We start from the raw sequence: 25,990 nt of genomic DNA on the forward strand, positions 1-25,990 counted from the left end.
TGCTGGAATTACTAAAGTTAACACATGCAATTTGGTGAAGTAATAAGGTGCATTTAATGTATGGTGGCATGCACTAATGCAGTATCACCTTTTGGTAAATCTAGCTTTAAGTGCAGACAGGTTTGTAGTGTAATTTTGTTATTGTAATATTAAGGTGTGTGCCTGAGTGCTTCAGTGGATCTGGCAGTGGTTTATGTTTAAATCTGTTTATTAATTTAACACACAGAATAAACAGCTTTCATCATCTTTCATTCATTAATAATACATCAATAACAGAACTAATGCAACAGGCATCTGTCGGTGTTCCTTCCGACGTCAAATTATTTTTGATTTTCTCCCCATGCCATCCCCCCCCCCCCCCTCCCTTAATAAACATTTATCCATTCTGTAGTACAACATGGAGTATAACACTATTAGACTGACTTATAAACAGTGATGAATTCCAACCCCATTCCCCCTTTAAGACACCTTTGAACACATAACGCTACCGCTTACCCAATCATCCCGCCCCCTCCCATTGAGACAAGCTTCCTTAACAGATATTTATCCTACAGGCCCCATACCTTATCTTCCCACCCTTCCCTCCCTCCCCCTCCCCCCCCCCCCAAACCACCAATAACTAATGAAGCTAAAGTGAGAAAAAGAAAAAAAAAAAAAAACTTCAAAGGCGATTCAAAACAAAACTGCGAGCCTTGGCTGACAGAGTTTGAATATATTGCTCCCAGATCTTCAAGAACGCCTTCCGTCTTCTAGGGGAGCATCCCACCAGCCTACGTTCCTGCATCATCAGCTCATGTAAGCGGTTCCTCCAGTGCCAATAGTCCGGCGGCTCCTCCTGCATCCACGCCTCCATAATAAGTTTTTTCCCTATAATTCCCGCCTTGCGAATGAACTGCCGAGTCCCCCCCTTATACTGCCCAAAGACTTCATATCTATCAAGCAGGAATCCCTCTGGGGAAGAAAGAACACCTCCCTGTAACACTGATTCCAAATACTTAATTATATCCCCCCAATAACGTTTTATTTTTGGGCATTCCCATAGCGAGTGAAACCATGTACTCTCTCCCAGTCCACATTTCATACAGGTCGGATCTTGGACACCTCCAAATCGGAATACCTGACCCTTGGTCATGTATGCTCTATACGTGATTCTAAATTGACATTCACGCAGTGTCGCATTACCCGACAGCGTGGGAATGCGTGCAATTAATTTCTGAAAATCAAGACTCAAATTAGGTCGTTGCAGATCTTGGGCCCAGCGTTGCAGTATGTTCCCTGTATCCCTCCCCCTACTTTGCTCCCCCAAAGCTCTCTGAAGACCCGAAACTGATAGGTGATCCCCCGGCACTGATCGAAAAAATGCTCTAAGGCGCCGTCCATGTCCACCCCCCAACTTCCCAGGCTCCAGGGACCTAACATAATGTGCAAGTTGACAATGTGCAAACATGGAGCTGGTCTCTATTCCTACCCCCAAGGCCCCCAACTCCAGCATCTGACCTCTAGATCCCAAAACATGTTCTAGCCTTGTGATTCCCATTTCAGCCCACCTACGGAACACTATATTGTCCATCCCTGGTTTGAAGCTCAGATTGCCCTGAATGGGCAACAGGTCAGAGCTATCCACCGCCAGACCCCAACTATGAACTAAGTCCCGCCATCCTCTCTCAATGGGCTCAACAGTACACTGCCTCTCATCGGACTCGGCAGCACTTTCTTTGGGCACTGTAGCAGGTAGTATAAGTGGTATGGTTTAAAATATTCCTGCTCTAATCTTCTGTACGTGAAATCCTGTCTGTCCATAAACCAGTCCCCTAAGTGCCTTAGTAAGCACGCTTGGTTATAGCGACGTATATCTGGGAGACCCATCCCCCCCTCCTTCCAGGGCCCCATCAGTAACTTTAACGGCAATTTAGGCTTCGAAGCTCTCCATATAAATTTCCTTATCCCCTTATTTATCAGATTTAAATCTTTGCCCCTCAACCGCAGTGGGAGGGTCTGCAACAAGTAGAGCCACCGCGGGAACTCCACCATCCTATACAGATGTATCCTCCCGTGCAAATTAAGTGGCAAGACTCTCCATGTTCTTAATTGCTCTTTCTGCGCCTCTAGTCTTCTACTAATATTTAACTGATAAAGTGCTGTGGTACGCATAGGGATTCGCACCCCTAAATACTGAAGGGATTCTGACGCCCATTTCAGAGGGAACGCATGCCCCCACAGGCCTCTCACTCGTGGATTCCCTGTTAAAGCCTGGGATTTGGGATAATTGATTTTTAGACCTGCGAAATCTCCATATTCCTGGAACAGCTCTAGCAGCGCATTTAACGATTGTTTAGGCTGAGTGATATGCACTAAAATGTCGTCCGCAAAAGCGGAGATCCTGAATGAGGAAGACCCCCATGTTATGCCCCCAATTTCTGGATGCGTCTCAATTTCCCTAATCAATGGGTCTAGGGCCAGTACAAACAGCAGGGGAGACAAAGGGCACCCCTGCCGCGTGCCACGACGTATGGGAAATAGGCCCGACTGCTCCCCATTTATCCACATATAGGCCTGCGGGTTCCTATATAACGCCCCCACCGCACTCCTAAATAAACCCTCTATCCCCATCTGCTTCATCACAGCAAACATAAAACCCCAGACCACTCTATCAAAAGCCTTCTCCGCATCGAAGCTGACTAGCAGTGAAGGCTCTGCTCTCATCTCTACAGTCTCTAACGAAGCTAGGAGTGCTCTGATGTTCTTTGTCACTGATCTTCCTTTCACAAATCCCACCTGCGGAGTTGCTATCAAAGTGGGGAGCACCCTTGCTAATCTATTTGCCAGGATCTTCGCATATAACTTTATATCACAATTGAGTAGTGAAATGGGCCTATAAGACTCAACACTTAACTCGTCTTTACTAGGTTTTAATAGCACTATCACCTTCGCTAAATTCAATGCATCTGGCATTTCTCCTGATGTAGCCATAGCATTATATAGCTTCAGGAGTGGAGGTATAACTTGCTCCTGTAGCAGTTTATAAAAAGCTAGGCTGAACCCATCTGGCCCTGGAGCTTTATGTAATTGACTCTGCTGTATAGCCACCAATAATTCCCCCTCCTCTATTTGACTGTTAAGTGCTTCCCTCTGCGCCTCCGTTACCCTTGGCAGAACCTGATTCTTCAGGTAAACCTCACTTTCCTCCATAACTTCCACTGGATCCTTATACAGGTCTTCAAAATAGTCCCGAAAGCGCTTCAATATATGTGGAGTTTCCCGTAGGAGCTTGCCCCCTCGGTCCCTGATTTGTACTATCCTCACCGATTTCCTAGTTCCATTAATTAACCTCCCCATCAAGGCTCCTGCCTTATTCCCATACATGAAAAGTTGGTGTCTATAAAACGTGTGTGACTTCTGGGCCCTCTGATGAAGCAGCTCATTTAATTGTCTCTGGGTGGTTAACAATTCCTTTTTATTTTCTGCCGAAGTTACCTTTCCAAGTCGCCTCCTCTGTTTACAGACTTCTTTTTCAAGGCGAATAATTTCCTTATCTCTAATCTTACTCGCTCGGGCTCTGTATGCAATGACTTCTCCCCTCATTACTGCTTTTGCTGTTTCCCAGTATAAACTTGCTTGTTCTGTATGAGCACTATTGTGAATTGCAAAGTCCTGCCATTTTTCCCCCATGTGTGCCTTAAAGTTCGGATCACGGTAAAGATCCATTGGGAATCTCCAGCCACCCCCCCTTCTCCCCTCTCCCTGTAGCTGTATCTGCACCCAGATTATGGAGTGGTCCGAAATTTCGCACACATCTATCTCTGCCGCGTGGACTTTGGGAAACAGTTCCTGTGATATTAGAAAATAATCTATGCGGGACTGGGAGAGATGTGCCCTTGATACATGTGTATAATCCCTTTGCGTCGGGTGGAGCACCCTCCACACATCCATCAAAGTTAAGGTGTCACAAAGAAAAGCCAGCCCCCCCCGGGACTGATCCTCACTCCGTCTCGAGGTGCTGCTCCTGTCAACACTGGGATCATATGTCATATTGAAATCTCCTCCTAGTATGATGTTACCCCCTTGGTAGGGACTCAGCAGCTCAACCAGCGCAGCCATGAACTTGGGATCATATACATTGGGTGCATATATGTTACAGAAAATGTAAGTATTTCTGCCCCTCTCCACCTCCACTAATACAATCCTGCCCTCCGTACTTCTTTTAACTGTCTTTATGCCTACCTGTAGGCCCTTGCGGAACAGCATCAATACCCCCCCTTTTTTCCCCACCGCCGGAGACCCCTCTGCTATTTCTACCCAGCCTTTCTTAAATTTATTATGCTCCGCCGTTGTTAAATGCGTTTCTTGCAGGAATGCCACATCTACCTTATGCCTCCGCAGGGCCTGCAGTACTTTGGTACGCTTTATAGGCGAGGAGATACCCCCAACATTCCAAGAGATTAACTTAAGAGCACCTTACTCTTCAGTTTTGCAATGATACTCCCCGACATATGTGTCCTTAAATGTGGGGTCCACTCCCCAGCCCCTGAATGGACCCCCTCTTTTCCAATGCTCCACCAAGCTATCACGATATAGAAAAATAAAAAAAACAATTATAATAAAAACACAAGCCCTCAAAAATTTTAACACAATGTAGCAACCCCCCATCTCCCTCCCTCCCTCCCCCAATCCCCCCCCCCATTTCCTATCAATCGTTCTCACAAGAGAACCAGTCACGCCTCCGCTCCGCCCCTGCCTGTCCAGCACCCACCTATGTCGTATCCTAACAAACCCCCATTTCAATGGATGTAATTTCACTTAACATTAACAGCAGTGAACAAACTTTACAAACACATTTTTACTCCCTTTGGAACTTAAGCCCCCCAACTGATTCCTCCTCTCATACCTATAACCCTCCCTGTAGTGGAGCTATATACCTCTCCTTAATGAACTTTACTTTAGTCTTTTATGTCTTTGACCACGTCTACGCCTGACATCCCTCTTTTCTGGTCTTCATCTCTATTCCCTCTGCCGCTGGTCTTCTCAGGTTTGCTGCGGACTGTCTGCCCTTGCTCCCGTCTGTCCCGCCTCTGCGCTCCTGCCCATACGGTTTACATATTGTTGGGCTTCCTCATGTGATGTGAAGTAATGTTGTCTGCCTTCGTGTAGGATTCTCAGCTTAGCAGGAAACATCAAGGCAAAGCGCACTTTTTTGTCATACAGCAGCTTACATATCTCCGTGAACTGCCTGCGCTGGGCTGCTACTGCAGCCGAAAAGTCTTGAAAACATAAAATCGTATGTGCCTCATACTGCACCTTTCCCTTCAAGCGCCATTCTCGTAATATCTCCTGCTTGTGCTTATAGTTCAATATTTTACATATTACCACTCTTGGGTTTTCAGTCTCCTGTCTTGTTCGTCCCAATCTATGGGCCCTCTCAATTTGTAGGCTATTTTCCAGCCGTTTGAGGTTTAAAACTTTTGGCATCCAAGACTCTAAGAAGTCCCTCAGATCCACCTCACGAATGGCTTCCGGGAGACCGACGAGACGGAGATTGTTTCTTCGCGACCTGTTCTCTAGGTCTTCAACTTTTGCACTCAGCTCATCCAGTTTCCCCTGCATGGCTTTCTGACGGCTTTCATATTGCAGGCATTGATCTTCCATGTCTGAAAGCCGCTGTTGAAATACCGCCAAGTCCGCATGCAGTCCTTCAAATTTGCCATCAAGCTGCTCTATTTGATCCGATATTTTTTGTAGCTTCCTGTCTACTGATGTTTCAAGGAGAGCAGAGACCTCCGCCGCTATTTCGGCAGCCCAAGCCGAACTCACTGATTCTCCCGCGGGGCCGGCCTCCACCATCTTGCCTTCGCCCACGCGGCTCCGCGCTCCCTCCTTACGGCTGGATTTTGTGGTCATAACTTGATTTTTCCTCCGTTTCCGTGCCAGCCGCTTTCGCTGGGGATCTTCCGCTAGCGATTACTGCTTTTGCGTGTTGTATACGCTAGCTGTTCTCGGCACTGCAGGCTAGATGTTGAATTGGGGCCTCGGAGCTGTCGGATGCGGCGTCCTTCTTTCAGCCAAGCATCACGTGACCCCTCTGGCAGTGGTTTAATGATGGGATATCGGTACTTCCTAAAGCTCGCATCTTAAATTTTTTTTTTAAACATCATATTTTTTGCAGGTTGGAGGAGCATAAAAGAATGAGGTTGCTGTGTTAGTCTTCCCAGACACTAGCACAGAAATGCTGGACTTTCTGCCTCTAGGACTGCATGGATCAGGAGCTAGGCAGAGGCATTCTGCTCCCCTGCTTACCTGATGCCTGCAGTGTTCTGTGTGTGTAAGTGTGGTGCCGTGACATTGACAATCTCCGCTTTCTTTGCTTAGCTGGAGATGAAAAGGTGTATGAGAGGATTCTCGACTACAATAAAATCATTGAAACACTTCAGCTTCCCAAGAATCTCCCAGATACCAACCCATATCACTCCAACTCCTGTGAGTACTAGAAGCATTAACATAAGGTTCTTTGGGTGGCATTATCTCCAGCTAATACCCAGCAGCCCTAATTGGCCCTTACTGCTTTTTATTTTCATTTTTCCTTGTTTAAAGTTAAATACCTCATGGCTTTGTGTGGTGTTTTAATTGGATGAAATACAACAAAAATATAAAGAAGGAAAAAAAAAAAAGAACGCAAAAGGTATTAATGGATATTCAGGCAGTGTGACTAGATTATCTGGTCACATCACAAATGGCACAGAAAATCCATTTAACCAACATATGATAATGAATTAGGATGTTTTATAAAACTGGCTCACTATATTCATTAAGCCACAACTTTGCTCCTCAAGATCACTGTCTCTGAATCTGTGTTTACTGTCTCTGCTTAAACCCTTTGCCTTTTCCATTTCATTTCTTCCATATATTCGTTTTCCCATAGAGTTCCTGTTCTTTCTCTGCATTCATTTCTCATTTTCTATTTTCGATGTTAATTTCCAAACCACATACAGGAAAAAAAGTAACCTCCCAACCAGCGTTTTTTGCTGTTTTCTTGGCAACCTCTTGGAATTTTAATGTGAAATTTTACAGCTTTATTACTATTTATGTTTATGTCTGGGGAGGGGATTACACTTTAGCCTTAGAGAAGTTCTCCTTCCTTGGAGAAAAACTCCTTGACTGTGTTTAACCTTATACCTATGCCCCCTTATCAGACAGGCTGCAAGATGCAAGGCTAAACTTTCAGACATTTATTCCCTGGATAAAATGATTTGGATTAAAGAACATAGGAAGAGATACACCATTAGCCAATCATAAATTTATCATAGAAGCTTATTTATTACAAATAGGAAAATAGACATCTAATTGCTGCTTTGCCAATTACAATTCATAAGTAGTACATACAAATAGTCTTATTCCTTTCTGTTCCTGTGGAGGAATTACCAGCCTGGAGCAAAACGCAGTGCTAGCAAGATTCCTGGTTTTGTTGTAATAAACCATTCCTTTTATAACTTTTTTTTCTAACTATGTGTACATGACAGTTCTCAGTCTGCTGTCTCAGTTGATGGTCCCATTATCTAAAAACAGCATTTGATTTACTTGTTCCAGCAAAACCAGTCTCATGACCTCCAACCATAAATCTTTGCACAGAATAGTCCTAGGGCTTGTTTAACCTCCTTCTTCACCCCTCCCTGTTGCTGTGCTTGCAAGTGGAATATTAAGATAAGATTATACTGGAATAATGTCTGACCTTACCTTGCTGTTTTACAGAGTTGGGCAAACTCTGCTTCACAGAAAAAAAGGCAGGCATCTTAAGAGTTACACAGTGGTCCACCATCTTATTGCCCACAGATTTATACAGTGCAGAGTGGAACGGTGAAGTACAGACTTTTTAGCGTGACCACACAGAGATGTTCATAAATTCACAAACATTTACTTACTGTTAATGATGTCACAATGACATAGTCTTTTGTCTGGGGAGCAATGTTGGAGGCCTGTTTCAAGGTTCACCCAAAGCAACAAACAATTGCCGAACTTGAGGAAGCGCTCTAGATGATCTGGGACTGCCTGCTACATGGACCGATTGATAAGGCTGCTAAGAACTTCCCAAAGTGACTGAAGGCCTGTGTTAAAAGCTAGGAGTGGACAATTTGAACATTCACAGTGACTGAGAAATTCTGACACGTTAATTGTATCATTTGAATGATGTTCTTTTACTGTGTTTTAGCTCAAACATTTTTAACGTGCAAAAATCTCTAGGTAGTAATGCTAAAATGTCAGTAACATCAACATAGCTTAAGATACTTAGGTATTACTATTAAACAACATTTAATTATGATGACTAAAGTATGTAAAATTTCTCATTGAAATTCAAAGCATTTGCTATGAAAATGGCAAAAAAAACCTCTGGGGGGGGGGGGTTCCTTTTTTTTTTTTTTTGCCTCGCCTGTACACATGTGCCGTCTGGTACAGCTGAAAGAACATAGAACATTCACTGTTGCACGACATATGTATGTCCAGTCTTATTTTAAGAAAGTCATTTGAATTGTATTTTGGTTTCCATTAAGGTGATTAAGATCCAGTTTTTGGTGGGATAACAAAGAGTAAACCCTAAGAAAACATAATTAGTAAATATCCCAGAAATTCAGTGCAAATATGATTTGTGGAACATCACAGACTAACCAACACACTAATGGAGCAAATTATACAGCGTTCTAGTCTCCTTTGATTGAGAACTTTCAGGTACACGGATGGCAAAGAACCAAAGTGTTAAGGAAGTTATAGGGGGTCTTTAAGTGTGCTATGTTTTTGAACTTAGTGCCCCTTAACAGCAAAAATTAAAATGCGCTAAGTATAAAGGCTGTGCATGTTGGAAGTGTATCCAGCATGTCCTCAGCAATTACCACAGTGAGAACTACATTAGTTCATATAAACCTGGTTGCAATTAGTGCAGATACACTTTACGCCTCCTGTTGAAGAGATGCTAAGTGAACCTGTGCTAATTGCAAAAGTGATGATTAGCGCGTGGTAAGTACAGTGCACTAACTATAGTATGCAGTCCATGCCCATTCTCTGCCTAGTTCCCACCCCTAACACAATATAGAGTTAACACATGAATTAGCATATGGTAACTGCCATGCTCCTACGGTAACAATTGGTGCGCTTGTGAGGAAGCAGATAACACATGCTTATTCGCACATTAGCTGCTTATTCGCACATTAGTAAAAGGACCTCATAGAGTGACTCATTCAAATTTGTATAGCCCTGAGAGCAGAGCCAGCACTGGCACCCTGCAATTCTAAGCATATAAGCTGCCTTCTGCTTTCCTGTGATTGCAAGATAACAGAAAGCATGGAAATGCAAGACTGCTAAATCTTTTCTTTGGTCTTGTAGCGGATGTCACAACTCGATTTGATGAAGTTTTTTGGTTTGGTGATTTCAATTTCCGGCTGAGTAAGGACCGTTTGGGCGTGAACACCATCCTAGAACTTGATTTAAACACCAGCATACCTGAACTGCTACAGTACGATCAGCTCAGTAAAGAAATGAATGATGGTAACAAAACAAAACTTTGCACTCTGTTTTCCTTGCTCTGGTGCCTGATCTTAGCATTTTATGGCAGATCTTTCCTGAGACTGTCAGAACTCTCCAGTGCGGGGACTGTTGTCCAATTGGTTGAAAAATATTGAGACTTTATTTTAACTTAGCCTATTTTCTTTTAAAATCTCCCCTCCTCCTTCCCTTCTCTGTTTCTATCTTTAGTAGGATATCATCCCACTTGAATGGAACCCCATGCTACTGTTGCCTGAATTTAAAAATGGAATAATGGACTATAGAAAGTGGATCTTTTTTCCCTGTGTTGCCATCTTCTTTGCAGGATCCATTTTCAAGGGGTTCCAAGAAGCTGCCATCAATTTCCTTCCTACATATAAGTTTGATGTCCGTTGTGATACTTATGACTCCACCTCCAAGCAGCGAACACCTTCCTACACTGTAAGATGTGCTTAGAACAGTACTTCCTTCCAGGGTAGCCTCATTTATTGTGCACATAAAATGCATGTGTAAATGTAGCTCTTACAAATAAAATGCTACAGCAGATCCTTGGTGCACCCCTAAAACATGTGTAAATCATCTTGGAGATATCTGGAAAGCTCTGACATTAATGTCTAAGCAACCATGCAAAGAAGTTTTAAAACACAAGAGAAAGTCAAAAGTCACCCTCCATTTTTACCAGGAATTTTGTAAGCACATATTACTGACTATGCACAGAAGGTGAAGAAATTCTTAATGAGTTAGTCTTCTGGGTAAAAATACCTCTTTTTGATGGAACATGTCCTGCTATTCTAGTATTTATTATACAAGGAGATTCATAAACCCTCATTCTTATCTGTTTTATTCTCTCCCAAGGATCGCATTCTATACAAAAGTCGTCAAAAAGATGACATCCAGGCAGTGAAGTATACTTCTTGTTCTGTGCTGAAGACCTCTGACCACAGGCCAGTGTTTGGGGTATTCCAGGTGAAAGTGCGGCCTGGGAGAGACAAGTAAGCGAACTCTCTTATTTCTCTCTGACTAGTGTAGTATACATAAGCATAAACATAAAGGAATCCTGTGCAGAAGGAAGGGATCCTCAGGAGCTTAGCCTAGAATGGGTGGCAGAGCTGGTGGTTGGGAGGCGGGGCTAGTGCTGGGCAGACTTATACGGTCTGTGCCAGAGCCGGTGGTGGGAGGCAGGGATAGTGCTGGGCAGACTTATACGGTCTGTGCCAGAGCTGGTGGTTGGGAGGCGGGGATGGGGCTGGCCAGACTTGTACGGTCTGTGCACTGAAGAGGACAGTACAAATAAAAAAGTAGCACATATGAATTTATCTTCTTGGGCAGACTGGATGGACCGTGCAGGTCTTTTTCTGCCGTCATCTACTATGTTACTATAAGCAAGAAAGGAGAGTAAGTTTGTACTGAAAAGATCTTTTCTGTGGAGTCTGGAGTTTTCTTGTGGGTATGCTAACCCCTACAGTGGGAGGCGACAGCTGATGGGTACCTTAGGTTAGCTGAGCATCATAGAGGAAGTAACAAGTTTCTCAGGTACATGTCTGAATGTGCATGGGAACTTTTTGACTTCTGGTCACTGTGGGATTGATGTGGGATAGGTAGGGGAGAGAGATTTTGCATTAACTTTGTCTTCCAGTGCCCCTTCTGGAATGTAGCACACACACACACCCTCCAGTGCTGTCAGCCATAAAGGAAAGGCGTCCTGCATGATAGGACCCTGTGGCCATTGTCTGTGAACTGCATTATGCCATCTATCACCAACTTCTCCTGACCTTTCCTATGGCCACCCTAGGAAATTTCCAGCTGTAGCAGAAGAGTCAGGTGTTACCTTACAGCCAGTAAGGGTCCTTCAGGCTGCTCATTGTATGAGTACTACTTGTATTAATAATTTATCTTTTTAGCATTCCACTGGCTGCAGGGCTGTTCGACAGAGAGCTGTATTTACTAGGTATAAAGAGACGAATATCAAGGGAGATAAAGAAACGACAGCTAATGAAGAACCAAAGAGCCAGCCTGGTCTGCACTATTTCCTGATTCTGGAAGCCCAACAAAGTGTGGCGGCAACAGTGCACTGATTTGTGGAGTTGAGCAACCCCCTGCATAAAATACAGATAACTCGTGGCTCACTAGCTGCAGCCTGCTGCCCCACCTTAAACTGCTTTTCTTTGCGGACTCACATTTTCTAGTGGCCAACTGTTACTTCTGGGGACTGCTGTGTTGTTGCCTGGTCCGCCAGGAGACAAAGAGAAACAGAATAAGCTTTGGGAATGCTGATAGTATTCAGACTCTTTCAAGGAGGGTCTTTGGTCAAACGGTGTTTCTATAAACTTTTATTTGTTTTGCGTAGTTAAATTAGTCACTCCCAATTACTTGAGACAAACCACCTGTGGATTTCAGAATTAATCTACATCTTCAAAATGGATTTTTACATAAGGTATATCAAAAAGCAGCTAAAGTATATATATTATTTTTCCTATATCAGCCATCACTTTGTGCTGGTACATTTAACATAAGTCTCTGATCAAAGTTGCTGTAAACTTTAGAACTTCACGCTGTGTTGAGGAAGGTGCTGTGCACCTCAGCAGGTTCTACTCATTCTGCTTATTTATTCAGAGCTGATCTCATGACATGTTTGTTTCTTGTTTGACCTGAAAGAAGCAGCCTGAGCCTTTTGTCTTTTTCCTTTTGTGTTTCCCCTTTCAAAGGGTAAATATGTTAAGTAGCAATACCTCCAGGACTTTTAAATATGCCAGTTTGTGGGAATCAAGTGGATATATTTTAAAATTCTAAATTTTTGTTCAGGCTACTGTCAATCCACTGTACTGTGTGTGAACAAGTTTTTACGGTGACTTTCTTGTGATATATGCCCAGTTCATTAGTCTTTAATACATTTTTGCCTTCCTATCTCTAAGTGAGCTAAAGTGACAAGAGGCTAATGGTGCTGCATTTGCTCTCTCTGTGTGAGCACCCCAGGAAAGCAGTCTGATTTCCCTTGGCTAAATTATCTTCATATTGAAGTTTAAAAAAAAAAATCTATTCTTGGAAATAGCTGTGCAGCATGACATTGAAATTTATAGAGGAAGCTTGGGGGGGGGGGGGGGTTCCTGTCATAAATAAGATTTCCCTGACACTGCAGAAGTTCAGGTTTTAAAACTCCTTGGCAGTTTTTCTGGAAATCCTCCCTAGTTTCAGATTACTGCTGTGCATTGGATTCTAGGACCATGCTCACTAAGGACCGCCTTCTCCCATACTGGAGTTATTGGGGAAAATGGTCCTGTGCTGGCCTCCAACCCATGCTGCTTTCTGCTAACCTGCACCATTACACCTTTACTTGAACCTTTCACATTGGCATTTCTATTTATTAAGTAAAAATATATATTTTTTAACTTATTTATACTGGGATCTCCAAGGTTTTTTTTTATTTATTTTGCTAGTTATGAGTAAAGAGATTTGCTTTATCAATTGTTTATTCAGAAATAATTAAAAAAAATAAAAAAAAAGCCTTCTACAGTCCAGATCCATGTGTTTGCAGGGAAGTATCCAGCCTCTGAAGGATTGCTGTACTTTGTCAATTTGTTTTCAGCTAGGTCTTCTGCAGCTGCCAGCCTGCCTCCTGATGCTTTGTGAAAAAACTGAAAAGACGACGTATTACTGAGGCATTAAGTTATACAGATTGGCACTTCCAGTTATGTAGGATGAAGAGTGACTGTGGAACTATAAATACCCTGATGATTACAAACTGGATTCAAAAATATGTACTCATAAAAAATTGTTACAAAACAAGTACAAAATAGACAATCCAAGAACACAGAAAATAACAAGATGGAAAATTTAAAATAATAAATTAATACAACTTGGCCATGTGCATCAACTTAAAATTATTAACTACATCAATAAAAATGTAAGACATAAACCAAATTTCAAAGGAAATAAAGGGGCCACATTATGGCAGTATGAGACAGTAACATTAAAAAAAAAAAATTTCAAGGGTAGAACTATCTACAAAATATAAACCTGTGGTAATACATGCAAATGACTTTTCCTTAGCTACAGTAGTTTCTTTATCAGAATTGTTCTAAACTGCATGAAAGAAAACATACTGATTTTCAGAACATTTTGCTATACATCTAAAAGGAAATTGTTAAAAAAAAGTTGTTCCTCTCCCCCCCACAGCAAGTGTACATACCTTTAGTTTTAAAAACTGTTTCTGGTCAGTGGTGTAGCCAGACAGCCAGTTTTGGGTGGGCCTGAACCCAAAGTGTGTGGGCACAAACTTTTCTCTGTTCTGCCCTACCCCCACCTCAAAATATAAATACTTTAGCTAATAAGGATCACCAAGCTCTGTCAGCTGATGACTTTCTCTGAACGTGGCCAGAACTCTCTTTTACCAAGCTTGGCAGACAGCAGCAATAACCCTGAGCCACTCATGCTGGTACCCCACACATGCTTAGTTGTCAATGGCTCAAGGATGCTGTTGCCAACTGCAGAGCTTGGTAGAAGGGAGTTCTGGCTGTCCTTGGAGAAGGTCCTTAGCTGGGGATGCTTGGGAATCCTCACCAGCTATACATCAAGGGTCAGGACTGGTGTTAGATCTGCTTGGGCCAAGGTCAGAAAATAAAGGAGGGCTCCCCTCCCTGCTCTGCCTCCCCTCCAATTTCCCACCTGCTATTATTATCACACCAACAGACCCTCACCAAATTCAGAACAAGGGATCACAAATTAGAAATAACATATAGACAAAAATTGAATGGTAACCCCAAGAAGTTAAACTTAGCATTACTTCAACACTGGAGACATAAAACACAAATGCATTTCCTTTTCTACTGAACACAATACAAAGACATTTGCTATGCACATATCCAAAAGCTAACATATTCCATTTAAAACATTCAATTTTCCAAAAATTCAAAACATAATTGTCCAATTCATTGACAATAGTCTTAAAAAGAACATTGTTCCATAAAAAGTTGCTCAGAAAACTAACATCCATTTTCATTCTTTTGGAGGGGTCACTTCCATGGATGTGATGCTTTCTGGGAATGTAGATTTGGAGGAGTCTGAGTTGTTGATGGACTCAAGCCTCCTATTTCCATCTGGTTTTGGTACAAGATTCTCAAAGATTCAGTTGCCTGTGGTTTTTACGTCATCTGGGAAGATAATTAGATTGACTTTCAGATGTGGGTGTAGAAGAGAACCAACACTGTGTAATGTTTGAACAGGAAAATAAATGTCAATGTGTTGGAAATGCTCCTTGATGCCAGCAACAATGGATGAATCTGTTGCAGTAACAGTAAGATGCTTGAGCAACTGGGCATGTGATGGAAAGATGGTGCAGATTGTAGGAATCTGATCATCAGACAAGACTCTTGTTGCCACATCAAAGGCAGACAAGACACCAGTGATGTCATTGAAGAATGCTTCATTTCAATCCAAAAGCAGCTTCTGCAGTTTTTGTTTTTTAATCATTGAATGCAGTTGGGGTTGTTTTTATATGTTGCTTCCAGCATTTTATAGATGCTTTTCCATCTAGTTGGAATAACCTGTTTAAGACTAGGCTCATGCTTTTAGAGAATGACACGGGGACAAAGTCTCTGTGCCTCAGCCCACTCCATCCCTATGTCCATTCTCTAGTTTATCACTCTATGATGAAAGTGTTATCAAAAAGGTAGCTTGAGAAATCATATCATCTTGATATGTTACTAAAAGTGTTAGATACACTGAATCATTAGCTAGCCCTTCTTACCCTTCAACTTACCTTTTATATAAAAGAAACAAAATAACAAAAAAATTTTTTGAATAAGAGCTCCTTATTAAAGTAATGAATGGGAACATATTCTCCACAGAAGAGGATTTGCTGTTTGTTTTTGTGAACTGTTGTCAACGGCAGCAGGAAAATGAACATTGCAACCTATGAGACATAAAATATTTAAAAAATTATAATCTCATAAGTGTGGTGGGTATAGAAGAAGAAGATCTCTCAATCTGACTTCCTTTCATAAGAAAGAGATTAAAACAAAGGTAAACCTGCATTTACTCGGCAACCTATTATTCCACTGCTAAAAAATAGTCAAAATTCAAAAGTCACAGATTCAGCCTTGGTTTAAATTGTGGGAGGGGGGAGTCCTTTCTGTGCTAACCCCTTATATACACCATAAGAAACTCAGGAAAAAAAACACTTTATGAAGATATAAAATAGAACTGTTGCTGAATCAGGCTGTAAAACATTGGCTGTGCTCTGCATGTGATCAGACAAGAGGCTGCTCATCACTGCCAGTGTGCCCTGACAAAATGGTGCCCATTCTCGCATTGTCCTGTATCAAAACTGCACCAGCCCTGCTGGAGAGCCTGAAGACCCCGGCTTATTTGGATGCTGTGCCAAATCCAAAGATGTGCTGCTGCTGTTTCCTGATTCCCAGCTTGCACACACTGCAACACCCTGCCGCCAGCTGGTGGGTTTCACAGCGAGAACACTGCTTAACTGCCTCCGCAAGAGTCACCATTCACCTCGATTGTGACAAGCGCAGCACATGTCCCAAGTGGTGCGTCGAGATCCCTCCCCTGCACAACTTGCAGCCCTCCAAGCAGTTCCGAGTTAAATAGTAGTAGAGCAAATTCGACTAATCATTTCTATAGCACTACTAGATGTACACAGCACTGTACACATTATATGCAGGTACTTTCTCTGTCCCTAGAGGGCTCACAATCTTATCTCCACAAGTCTCACCACAAATGAGAAAAGCCCTGTCCTACGCTCTGCAGCAAATTTCTTTGTTCTTTTTTTTTTCTTTTTCTTTTTGTAAGGTAGGCATGCTGGAAAGGGAGAGCTCCACAGTAAATAGGGAAGAGATAAAAAAAAAAGTTGCAGGAGACGAGAGACTGGGATCTGAAGACCTCCAGCTATGACTTTGCAGACTTTAGCCACCTGCAAAGCTCAACTGGGGACCAACTGGACCAGGAGCAAATCACTCAGAACCAGAGGCTGAAAAGCATTTCCATCCACCTGCTGGTGATGGAAAATACTGAGGAGCTAGACTGGCTGCCAATAGCTACTCAGCTCAATTTTTAGTTCTTTCTCCACCTGCTGGTTCATGGACACAACTATCCCACAGGTTCTGGAATAGTGGGAAGCTACGTAATGCAAAGTTTAAGTTTTACTATGAGTTTAAATGCTTTATACTTTTATTCCATCATCACACCATACAGGGAACCTCTGTACTTATCCCATGTTTGAATTCCATCACTGTTTTCAACCCCTCCACTTCCCCCAGAAAAGCATTCCAAGCATCTACCATTTACTGATGCCAATTGTAAGCTTTTCTCCTTGTAATTATGTTCTCTAGTTCTGTAGCCTCCGGTGTTGGAAAAGGTTGTTTTGTTTCTTACTCTATCAATAATTTTAATGCCCGTATCCTCTCTCTCCTCAAGAGTATACATATTTGAGTCTCTTATTTCTGTTGCAGACCCTTTCCCATCATGATTGCTTTCCTCTAAACAGCTTTGAGTTTGTTCATGTCCTGGGCACAATATAACCTTCAAAACTGAATACATACTACAAGTGCTGTCTCATCAATGACTTGTACAGGGGCACTACCACCTTTTTTTTCTGCTGTTTATACCACTCATTGTAGCCATGGGTCCTTCTGTCCTTGTCCTATTATTTTTCCACCTTGACATCATGAGGTCTTTTTCCTGGTCTGTGCATATCTATCTCTCACCACCTATTACATACAATTCCTTTGGGTTTCTCCACCTCAAATGCATCACCTTACCTTTCTTAAGTTCTCACTGAAGTTTTAATGGCTAAGAATTAGCCCAAGCTTCTAATTTTTGTAGATCACTTCTCATACACTCTACTCCGTCTGGGGTGGCCATTCTGTTGCCAATCTTCATGTCACTCTTAAAAAGGAAAACTTTCTAACACTTTCATTCCCAGTCATTCTTACAAGGTTGTCACTGATTCTTCCACATCCGCCTTTAGTTCCTTGCCTTACAGGGTTCCCCAAGGCTCTATACTATCCTCCCTTCTCTTTAATCTTTTTCTAAGCCCCTTTGCTACCATCATCCACACATCTGGCATCTCAGATTATTTTTATGCCGATATCATCCTCCTTTTTCCTACTAATCCATATTCTCCTTCCATCGCTCCTCTCAAGAATTGTCTTGATCTAGTTACTAAACTGCTCGCTGACCTTTCATGTGCTTATATATTAGCCCTTCTCATTTCCAGACTCCACTTTCTTTGGTAAGTTTCTGATAATTGTGTTATAATTTGAACCCTGTGTTATCAGGGTACAAATTATATCACAATAACAGAGTGGATCAAATTGGAGGGGAGTTGCGCTATGTTAAAGAAGGAATTGAGTTAATTGAGCCTGCAATGTGTGGGAAAGCGCGGGGTACAAATGTAATAAATAAAAATAAACATTCTACATGACAGATATGAGTGGAATCCTTATGGCTAGAAATTCCATGTGTGAAGGGAAGGAGTATACTACTGGTTGGGCTGTACTACCATCCACCAGGACACAACAGACACAGATGAAGAAATGTTTACAGAAATTAGGAAAGTTGACCAACTGGGCAACAATATAATAATGGGTGATTTTAATTACCAAGTAGGGAAGAATAGAACAAACCAAAATTCCACAAAAATATCCACTGTCTTCCAGCGAGTTTCTGAAATGCCCACTCACGTCACAAAAAATCATGTAGAAAAAAGACCTCAATCACAAGGAGCCATACCAGCCTGTAGCTATTTCAAAGGTAGACCTTTAGGTAATCATAGGTCAGAAAAAAAAAAAAACCCTCCACAAAACATCAAATGGGCAATCCAAAACCACATTGGACTAATGTTCATCAAGCTTCTGCACAAATAAGGTCAATTGAAATAACAGCAGTCTTCAACTTTCAAAATGGCAGAAGAAATAATGATACTCATCTAATGGTCACTGGTCTGCACAAACAAAAAACAAACAAACAGGAATACCCAATTGATTTCAATTACCCCAATACTGACTGGATAAAAGTTACATTAGGGAGCACTAGGGAGGTAAAATTCCTAGATGTTAATAAATGACTGCATCTTGGAGCAACTGGTTCAAGAACCATCAAGAGGGGGAGCTATTATAGATCTAGTCCTTAGTGGACAGCAGGGCATGGTATGAATGGTAACGATGTTGGATCTGCTGGGAAACAGTGATCATAACATGATCAAATCTGGCTGAAATCTCAAGTGAAATCTACTATAGCAGTATTTAATTTTTGAAAGGGCGACTGACAAAATGAGGGCAATGGTTAAAAGAAGCTAAAAGGATCGGCCGCAAAAGTTAGGACTTTAAATCAGACACGGGCATTGTTTAAAAATACCATCGTGGAAGCCCAGACCAGATGTATTCCATGTATCAACAAAGGTGGAAAGAAGAGCAAAACGACAGCCAGCATAGTTAAAAGGTGAAGTGAAAGAAGCTATTAGAGCCAAAACAATGGAAAAAGGATCTGAATGAAGAAAGTAAGAAGCACCATAAGCACTGTCAATCTAGATGCAAAGCACTGATAAAGGAGGTTAAAAGAGAATATGAAGAAAAACTTGATGCGGAGACAAAAATTCATAGTAACATCTTTTTCAAGAACCTCAGACACAGAAAGCCTGTGACGGAATCCGTGGGACCATTAGATTATGAAGAACCAAAAGAGGCACTTAAGAAGGACAAGACCATAGCGGGGAGATTGAATGAATTCTTTGCTTCGGTCTTTACTGAAGAAGATGTATGAGATCTACCTGTACCAGAAATGGTTTTCAAGGGTGATGATGTGAAGGATCTGAAAGAAATCTTAGTGAACATGGAAGAGTGTACTGAGCCAAATCGACAAGTTAAACAGTACCCCAGGGTACTGAAAGAACTCAAACAAATTGCTGATCTGCTGTTAGTGATCTGTAATGTCATTAAAATTGTCCGTAGTGCCTGAAGGGTTCCAGGAGTGATCTGGGAAATTAGACTGGTAAGCCTGACTTCAGTACTGGCAAAACAGTGAAAAGAATAAAATTACAGAACACATAGAAAAACATGGTTTAAGTGTAATAGAAACTTGCAGAATTAACTCTTCTAGCTACTCCCTATGGAAAATTCTAACCACTGAAGGCTCCTCTCCAGACAGCACAGCATCTCCGCCCATGCCCCGCGCCCCTAGTTCCTCCTCAGAGAAGGGGACTGAGGTCTCCTCCATATCCCCAGTCCAACCTAGGCTTCTTTGCAGCCCCTAGAGAGGGAGAGCACCCCGAATCTCCCTGAAAGGTCTATCCTGCTCTCCAGGCCTGAAAAATGGACCAAAAAATTATGAAATGAAACCCATACTCCCTTAAGGCTCCCCCACAGAATAAGGGCTCAGGAGGGCGCCTCAGGGAAAAGCCGCAGAGGAGGCTGAGAAGTGTGGGAAGGATTTAAAACGGCGGCTGTTAATACCAAAACCGCCCCCTAAGAGCTTGCTGGAGCTGATCTTGCCAACGCAGAATCCTCAGCAACCCCCCGATCCAACACTGTGTCCTGCTGGGGGCCGAGAGCTGACTTCGGCTCTCCGCAAAATTGACATTGCATTCCGGGTGCCTTCAAGCTGTGCTGCGCACACTCGAGGCAATGAAGTAACTTCCCCGACCTCATGCCTGTGACCTGCAGTGCACCCAACAACCAGAAAAAAAGGCAGAAAACTACACAGGTCAGCACCGGAGCCTAAAAACATGCACCTGAAGGCCAGCCCTCTGCTATCCACTAGCACTGGTTCTATCTTCCTTTTTTTTTTTTCCCAGAAAGTTGCTGCAAGCCGTTCATTGGCTAAGGGGCACTCAAGACTCCTGGGAGACCCAGAAGCTGAGGCACACAAAAGCCCACTTGAGAGCAGAAGGTACAGGAGGGGGAGGGACTTGGCCACACGAGTGTAACACCTGAAGGTGTAACGTGGCCACACAGACCAACACTCCTGAAGCACAGTCAACACTGAGCAGTTTTTTTTTTTTTTTTCCCAATTGGGTACAGCTGCATACCAGAAAAAAAAAAATATCCAAGAAAGCTTCCCAGGGCCTACCAGAATGGCTAAGATTGCACAGGCTGCACGTCCACCTTTACTGGGAGACTGAGAAATATTGGCTGGATGAGGTCTGCGCAGGAAGGTTATACAGTAAGTCAGGAGTTATCAGTCTCCCTCTGCTGGTAGATGTACATAACCCAAGCGTCTTGACCGGTATGGAGGGTTGCTAAAGTGCTTAGAACAGTAGGCTGAGAGAATAAGGAAAGCTAGGCTTCAACTCCTGCTTCTCCCACTGCTGTTTCTTGTGACTTTATGTAAGTCACTTCATTCTGTTTTGACTCCGGTTTAGATTATTTCCCTGCCGCAAATGGCTCACAATTACAGTACCAAAATTGAAATTTACCCTTGAGTTTTGTCTTGGCAAAGATGAAAACGTAATATGTTTAAAATCCTGTCTACACAAAAAGTAATCACACAAAATCTGATTGGAAGTTAGGATGAACTGCTGCAATGAATATTAGCCTACTACTGCTATTTTATATGCCTACTTTTAGGTTTTACCTCATGTTTTTAAACTTCTAACACTCAGTGGACCAGTGGGATTGAAATATAGCATTAAGTACCACATAATTCAAATGTGTGCATTAAATAAGGAAATCTCACATTAGCCAGATGTAGGAGCAAGTTTGTCTCGTTTGTCCAGTGCTACAGTATATACACCACCAGCATCTGTACATATATAATTTAATTACATTTCCTGAAAATATTACCACAGTAAATGATACACAGAATTGTAACAATAGACATGCAGAGTTGACAGTCCTGTGAGAGAGCCATTAGCATACTTTACTGTATATCCATATATGTGAGGGGAAGAGAATATATCCTATATAATAATTTGCACCTCCAACTTTCTATGTCTGAATGCCTGGGTTCGTAACACAATTCCCATTGGTCCGCCCTCGCGTCTGAACATGATGACATCAGAGGGCGGATCCCTGAGAGGGAAGGGAAACCAGCACCAGCCAGCCACAGAACGTTGGCGGTGAGGATACAATCGTGGGAGAATCTCCCTCCCCCTGTCCTCGGAGTTCCAGCCCGCCTCCCTCTCCTCCCCTCCGAATTCCATCCCCCGCGCCTCCCTCCCTCTCTCTCCCCTCAGAGTGGCAGCCTGGCCTGCGTTGCCTACCCTCTTCTCCCAGTCCTCGGCCTGCCCCTCGCCTTCCTGCGTGCTGCCCAGAATTTAAAAGTTCTTACTTCGGAGTCCGGTGGCAGCAGTGAAAGGCGAGCAGGCACGGCGCTTCAGCCTGCCTTCCCTTCTCTCTCAGCTCTGCCTCTGGTCCCGCCCTTCCAGAAACAGGAAATGAGGGCGGGACCAGAGGCAGAGCTGAGACAGAAAAGAAGGCAGGCTGAAGCGCCGTGCCTGCTCGTGTTTCACTGCTGCCGCCGGACCCAGAGGTAAGAACTTTTAAATTCTGGGCGGCACGCAGGAAGGCGAGGGGCAGGCGAAGGACAGGGAGAAGAGGGTGGGCAATGCAGGTCGGGCTTGCACTCAGAGGGGAGCGAGGGAGGGAGGCGCGGGGGGTCTGGAACTCGGAGAGGGGGGCATGGAACTTGGAGGGGGAAGAGGGAGGGAGGTATGGGAGGGGAGGGGGGGCTGGAACTCGGATGAGAGGGAGAAGAGGGAGGGGAGGGCCTGGAACTCGTAGAGGGGGGCCTGGAACTCGGAGGAGAGGGAGGGAGGGGGCTGGAACTCGCAGGAGGGAGAGGGGCTGGAACTCGGAGAGGGAGGGCGGGGCATGGGAGGAGAGGGAGGGAGGGGGGCTGGAACTTGCAGGAGGGAGAGGGGCTGGAACTCGGAGAGGGAGGGAGGGGGGCCAAGCTGGAACTCTGAGGATAACCTTGCTAGCGCCCGTTTCATTTGTGGCAGAAACGGGCATGTTTTACTAGTATATATATATAAAAGAAAAAAAATTACAGGACCCAGTCTTGAAAAATTGCCTTCTTTCTTCCACCTCACATTGAAATGCTTTTCATAGTAATAGTCTGCCATTGCCTAAAACAATTTGAGCTCAGGCCTGAAATGGAGTTTCAGCAATTGACAAAAAGCCTCAGAGGTAGAAATGTGTTATACCAATTTTCTCTGTTTATGGATTTTGTTTTAGTAAACAGCATCAATTTCTTGTAGCACTCCAAAAATGTTACTTCTCCATAGGTAGAGTGTACAGTGTTACAGAATCTTGTACCACCTACAAATCCTGACCTCCATAGACTGCACTTAATACTATGGAATTAAAGACAGGTTCAACACAACTGGTAGCTTTTCACAATCTGAAGTAAAAGCAGAAAATTGGATTTAAGTATAATGTAATTCCTGCTTAAAGCTAGGTCCAGCTTAATTACTTGTGGTTGCAGAACAAATTGCTGCATGAGCTAATCATAATTTAATCTTCAGATACCACTGATGATAGGAGTTATACCACCATATTTTATTTTAAGGTCAGGTTGTGTACCTGTATTTTCTAAATGCAAATGCTTTTATAGTGCTAACGAAGAGAAGAGAGGGATACATTAAATACTTCATGTTTAAAATTAAAGAAACTGCAAAAACAATTAGAGGGCAATTTTCAAAGCCATTCTTATAGATAAAAGTGCTCCATCTACAGAAATGAGCTAACTGAAAAATTCCCAACCTGCGTATACTAAAAGTACACACATTGTTATACCTGGGTCAAGTGTTCCCAGGATGTGGATTAAACCACCACTTACACCTCTGCCCATATCGAGGGTAGGTATTTGTTGTATTTTCAAAAGTAACATCACAGGAGGTGCGAGTATCTGCTGGTACCTTTTTCCTTAGGTGATAAGTGATATTTTTCTGACTTTCAAAACAGGTGGAAAAATGCATGGATAAAATGTAGCTGCAGATTTTGCAGCTATGTTCACTAAAGAAGTTTCTCAAGTCGGTCCTGGAATACACCCCCCCCCCCCCCTTTGCCAGTCAGGTTTTCAGGATATCTACAATAAAAATGCATGGATAAAATGTAGCTAGGACTGCAGCTATGTTCACTAAAGCAGTGTTTCCCAAGTCGGTCCTGGAATATTCCCTTGCCAGTCAGGTTTTCAGGATATCTACAATGAATATGCTTGAGACTGATTTGCATACATTGCCTCCACTGTATGCAAATCTTTCATGCATATTCATTGTGGATATCCTGAAAATCTGACTAAAGGAAGGTTGGGGGGGGGGGGGGGGGGGGGGGGGGGGGGAAAGAGAAGAGTGTTTGGGAAAAGCCTTTACCGTATATATCTCACTGGGCTGTAAGGATGTTGTATAGCGCTCTGTTTTATGTCTCTCTTGGGATCTGAAGTTCTATATTTTTGAGGCCCTTGCTCTCAGCTGGTGTTCCAGGATTTCCTCCACTGCTCAAAATGTTACCCCACTTGTATCAAGACAAATAACCAATCCATCAACAATGTAGAATGTTCAGCTAAAAAGGAAAACAGTGCCTCACTATGCACTTTAAACAGTGCCCCTCTTATCTGCGAAAAAAAAAAAAAACCACCTTGTTTTCCACCCTTTATGGCAAAGTTTTATCGAAAAAGTCTGAAAGTCCTTGGCAAACGGCCATCTTTACTAGTGAGGGCGGTCTGGATGTCATCGTATTCCGGCAACTCTGTCAGATCCCCCAATACAGCCACAGCTGGCTTGTTGCGAAGCATTTTTGTGACCACTCTCTTAACGTCACTTGATTTCACATTGCCTACATGAGATAACAAGATGCAATGTTAATTTTAAACTGACGAAAGAAGTACTATTAAATAAAAATAAGTTCCTGAACACTGCTTTAGGAATAGTGTACAGGATTAATGAGACAGCATCTGAGGCAAAACTATACCTAGAACCTCCTAAACTTAGCATTGAGTTTCTGGGTGTTAGCTCAATACTAATGCTTCCTTTGGCCTTATTGTCAGACCTCTTTTCTTCTGGCTCTAATGTATTTATTTATTTTTAATTTCATCATCATTTGTTTGTGGAACTAGCTGCTTTAATAAAAACATGGAGTATGGCTGTAATATATTTTGTTTGTGCAACATCGACTTGGGAAACACCTGAGGCCTGCACTGCTAAAGAATCAGCATAGGCCAAAGATGAGGAATTTTTGTTAACTCTCCCCTCATGAATGAAACAGAACAAAATAGGAAGATCAGAAGTTATTGCTTATGTCTATTTTAAGTGACAAAACAATTATTCTCCAATTGTTTTGCTTTTATATTTCTCAAAAATACCAACTTACTTTTCACCATTTCTCTGCTCCTAGGCTATGAAGGCCATAATGATTGTGTGTATTCACTGAATTACATACAGAAGGAGAAATTAGATCTTACCCTGCTAATTCACTTTCCTCGAGTCTCTCCAGACCATTCCCGACAAGTGGGTAATATGCTCTCCTACCAGCAGAGGGAGACTACTGACACCTGTATAACGGACTGTGCAACCCTGACCTGCTCAGTATTTCGCATAGCCAAAGCAGTAAAAAAGAACAGGAAACAACCTAAAACAGGAACAGTGTAATAACCAACAAAACCCTAGGAAAAGAACTGAGCACCAAAAATAAATATAAATATATATCTGTACTATGACGCTGCAGCTCTCAGACCCCCCACACCACCACCCAAAGCACACTCTTCCAGGGCAGGGTTTGGGATTAGTTTGGAGAGACTCAAGGAAAGTAAATTAGCAGGTAAGATCTAATTTCTCCTTCCTTATCGTCTACTCCAGACCATTCCCGATGAGTGGGAAGTATGAAAGCAGTACTCACCGAGGGTGGGAAAGTCCCCAGATCAACACGGAAGCACCAAAAGAAGTGTCCAACCTATAATGTCGAACAAAAGAGTGCAGAGAAGACCAAGTAGCGGTCCTGCAAATATTGAGTGGAAGGATAAGCGAATGCTGCGCCCATGAGGTGGCTTGTGCCTTTGTAGAATGGACCCGCAACACTGGCAACGCTGTCTTACCACACAGCAAGTAAGCAAACAAAACTGCTTCCTTAATCCATTGAGCGATCAAGGCCTTAGATGCCTATCCTCTGCATGGCCCCACAAACAACACAGACGATCTGTGGACCGAAACTCCTCCGTCCGGCGCATATAGCACTTCAGTGCCCTAACAACATCTAGTTTATGCAAGGAGGAAGAAGCCGCCTCCTCCCGTGAAATGGAAGGCAAGAAAATCGACTGATTAACATGAAAAGGGGAAGTACCTTAGGCAAAAAGGAAGGGACCGGCCTCAATGACACCTTCTCTTTCAAAAACACCAGAACGGGCTCTCTACATGACAAAGCAAGCAACTCTGAAATACACCGCACCAAAGTGATCGCCACCAAAAACACCACTTTTGAGAGGAAAGATCCTTAAAAGTGGCTTGCCAAAGAGGCTCAAATGGAGT

The 25,990-nt window shown here is 42.9% G+C and overlaps 2 protein-coding genes across 6 annotated transcripts in view; one reads left to right on the forward strand and one right to left on the reverse strand.

The window, feature by feature from the left end:
- The window catches only part of INPP5E (inositol polyphosphate-5-phosphatase E), a 45,372-nt gene extending 31,679 nt beyond the window's left edge, over window positions 1-13,693 (forward strand). For 2 of the 5 annotated variants that reach the window (XM_030207622.1, XM_030207623.1), the window contains exons 7-11: window positions 6,364-6,471; window positions 9,364-9,525; window positions 9,848-9,963; window positions 10,378-10,514; window positions 11,424-12,950. In XM_030207622.1, the coding sequence (XP_030063482.1) occupies window positions 6,364-6,471; window positions 9,364-9,525; window positions 9,848-9,963; window positions 10,378-10,514; window positions 11,424-11,556 (656 nt within the window). In that variant the 3' untranslated portion in view covers window positions 11,557-12,950. Of the gene's footprint in view, window positions 1-6,363; window positions 6,472-9,363; window positions 9,526-9,732; window positions 9,964-10,377; window positions 10,515-11,423; window positions 12,951-13,105 lie in introns of those variants that run through there. The other 3 variants (XM_030207624.1, XM_030207625.1, XM_030207626.1) reach the window with 3 other exon arrangements.
- A 10,071-nt stretch (window positions 13,694-23,764) lies between these two features.
- Window positions 23,765-25,990, reverse strand: part of PMPCA (peptidase, mitochondrial processing alpha subunit) — a 42,766-nt gene continuing 40,540 nt past the window's right edge. Inside the window, exon 13 of the mRNA XM_030207632.1 lies at window positions 23,765-24,305. Coding sequence (XP_030063492.1) covers window positions 24,136-24,305 — 170 coding nt within the window. The 3' untranslated portion in view covers window positions 23,765-24,135. The remainder of the gene's footprint in view (window positions 24,306-25,990) is intronic.

Source organism: Microcaecilia unicolor, chromosome 6, assembly GCF_901765095.1.
Source record: "Microcaecilia unicolor chromosome 6, aMicUni1.1, whole genome shotgun sequence".
In the NCBI taxonomy this organism is placed as follows: domain Eukaryota; kingdom Metazoa; phylum Chordata; class Amphibia; order Gymnophiona; family Siphonopidae; genus Microcaecilia; species Microcaecilia unicolor.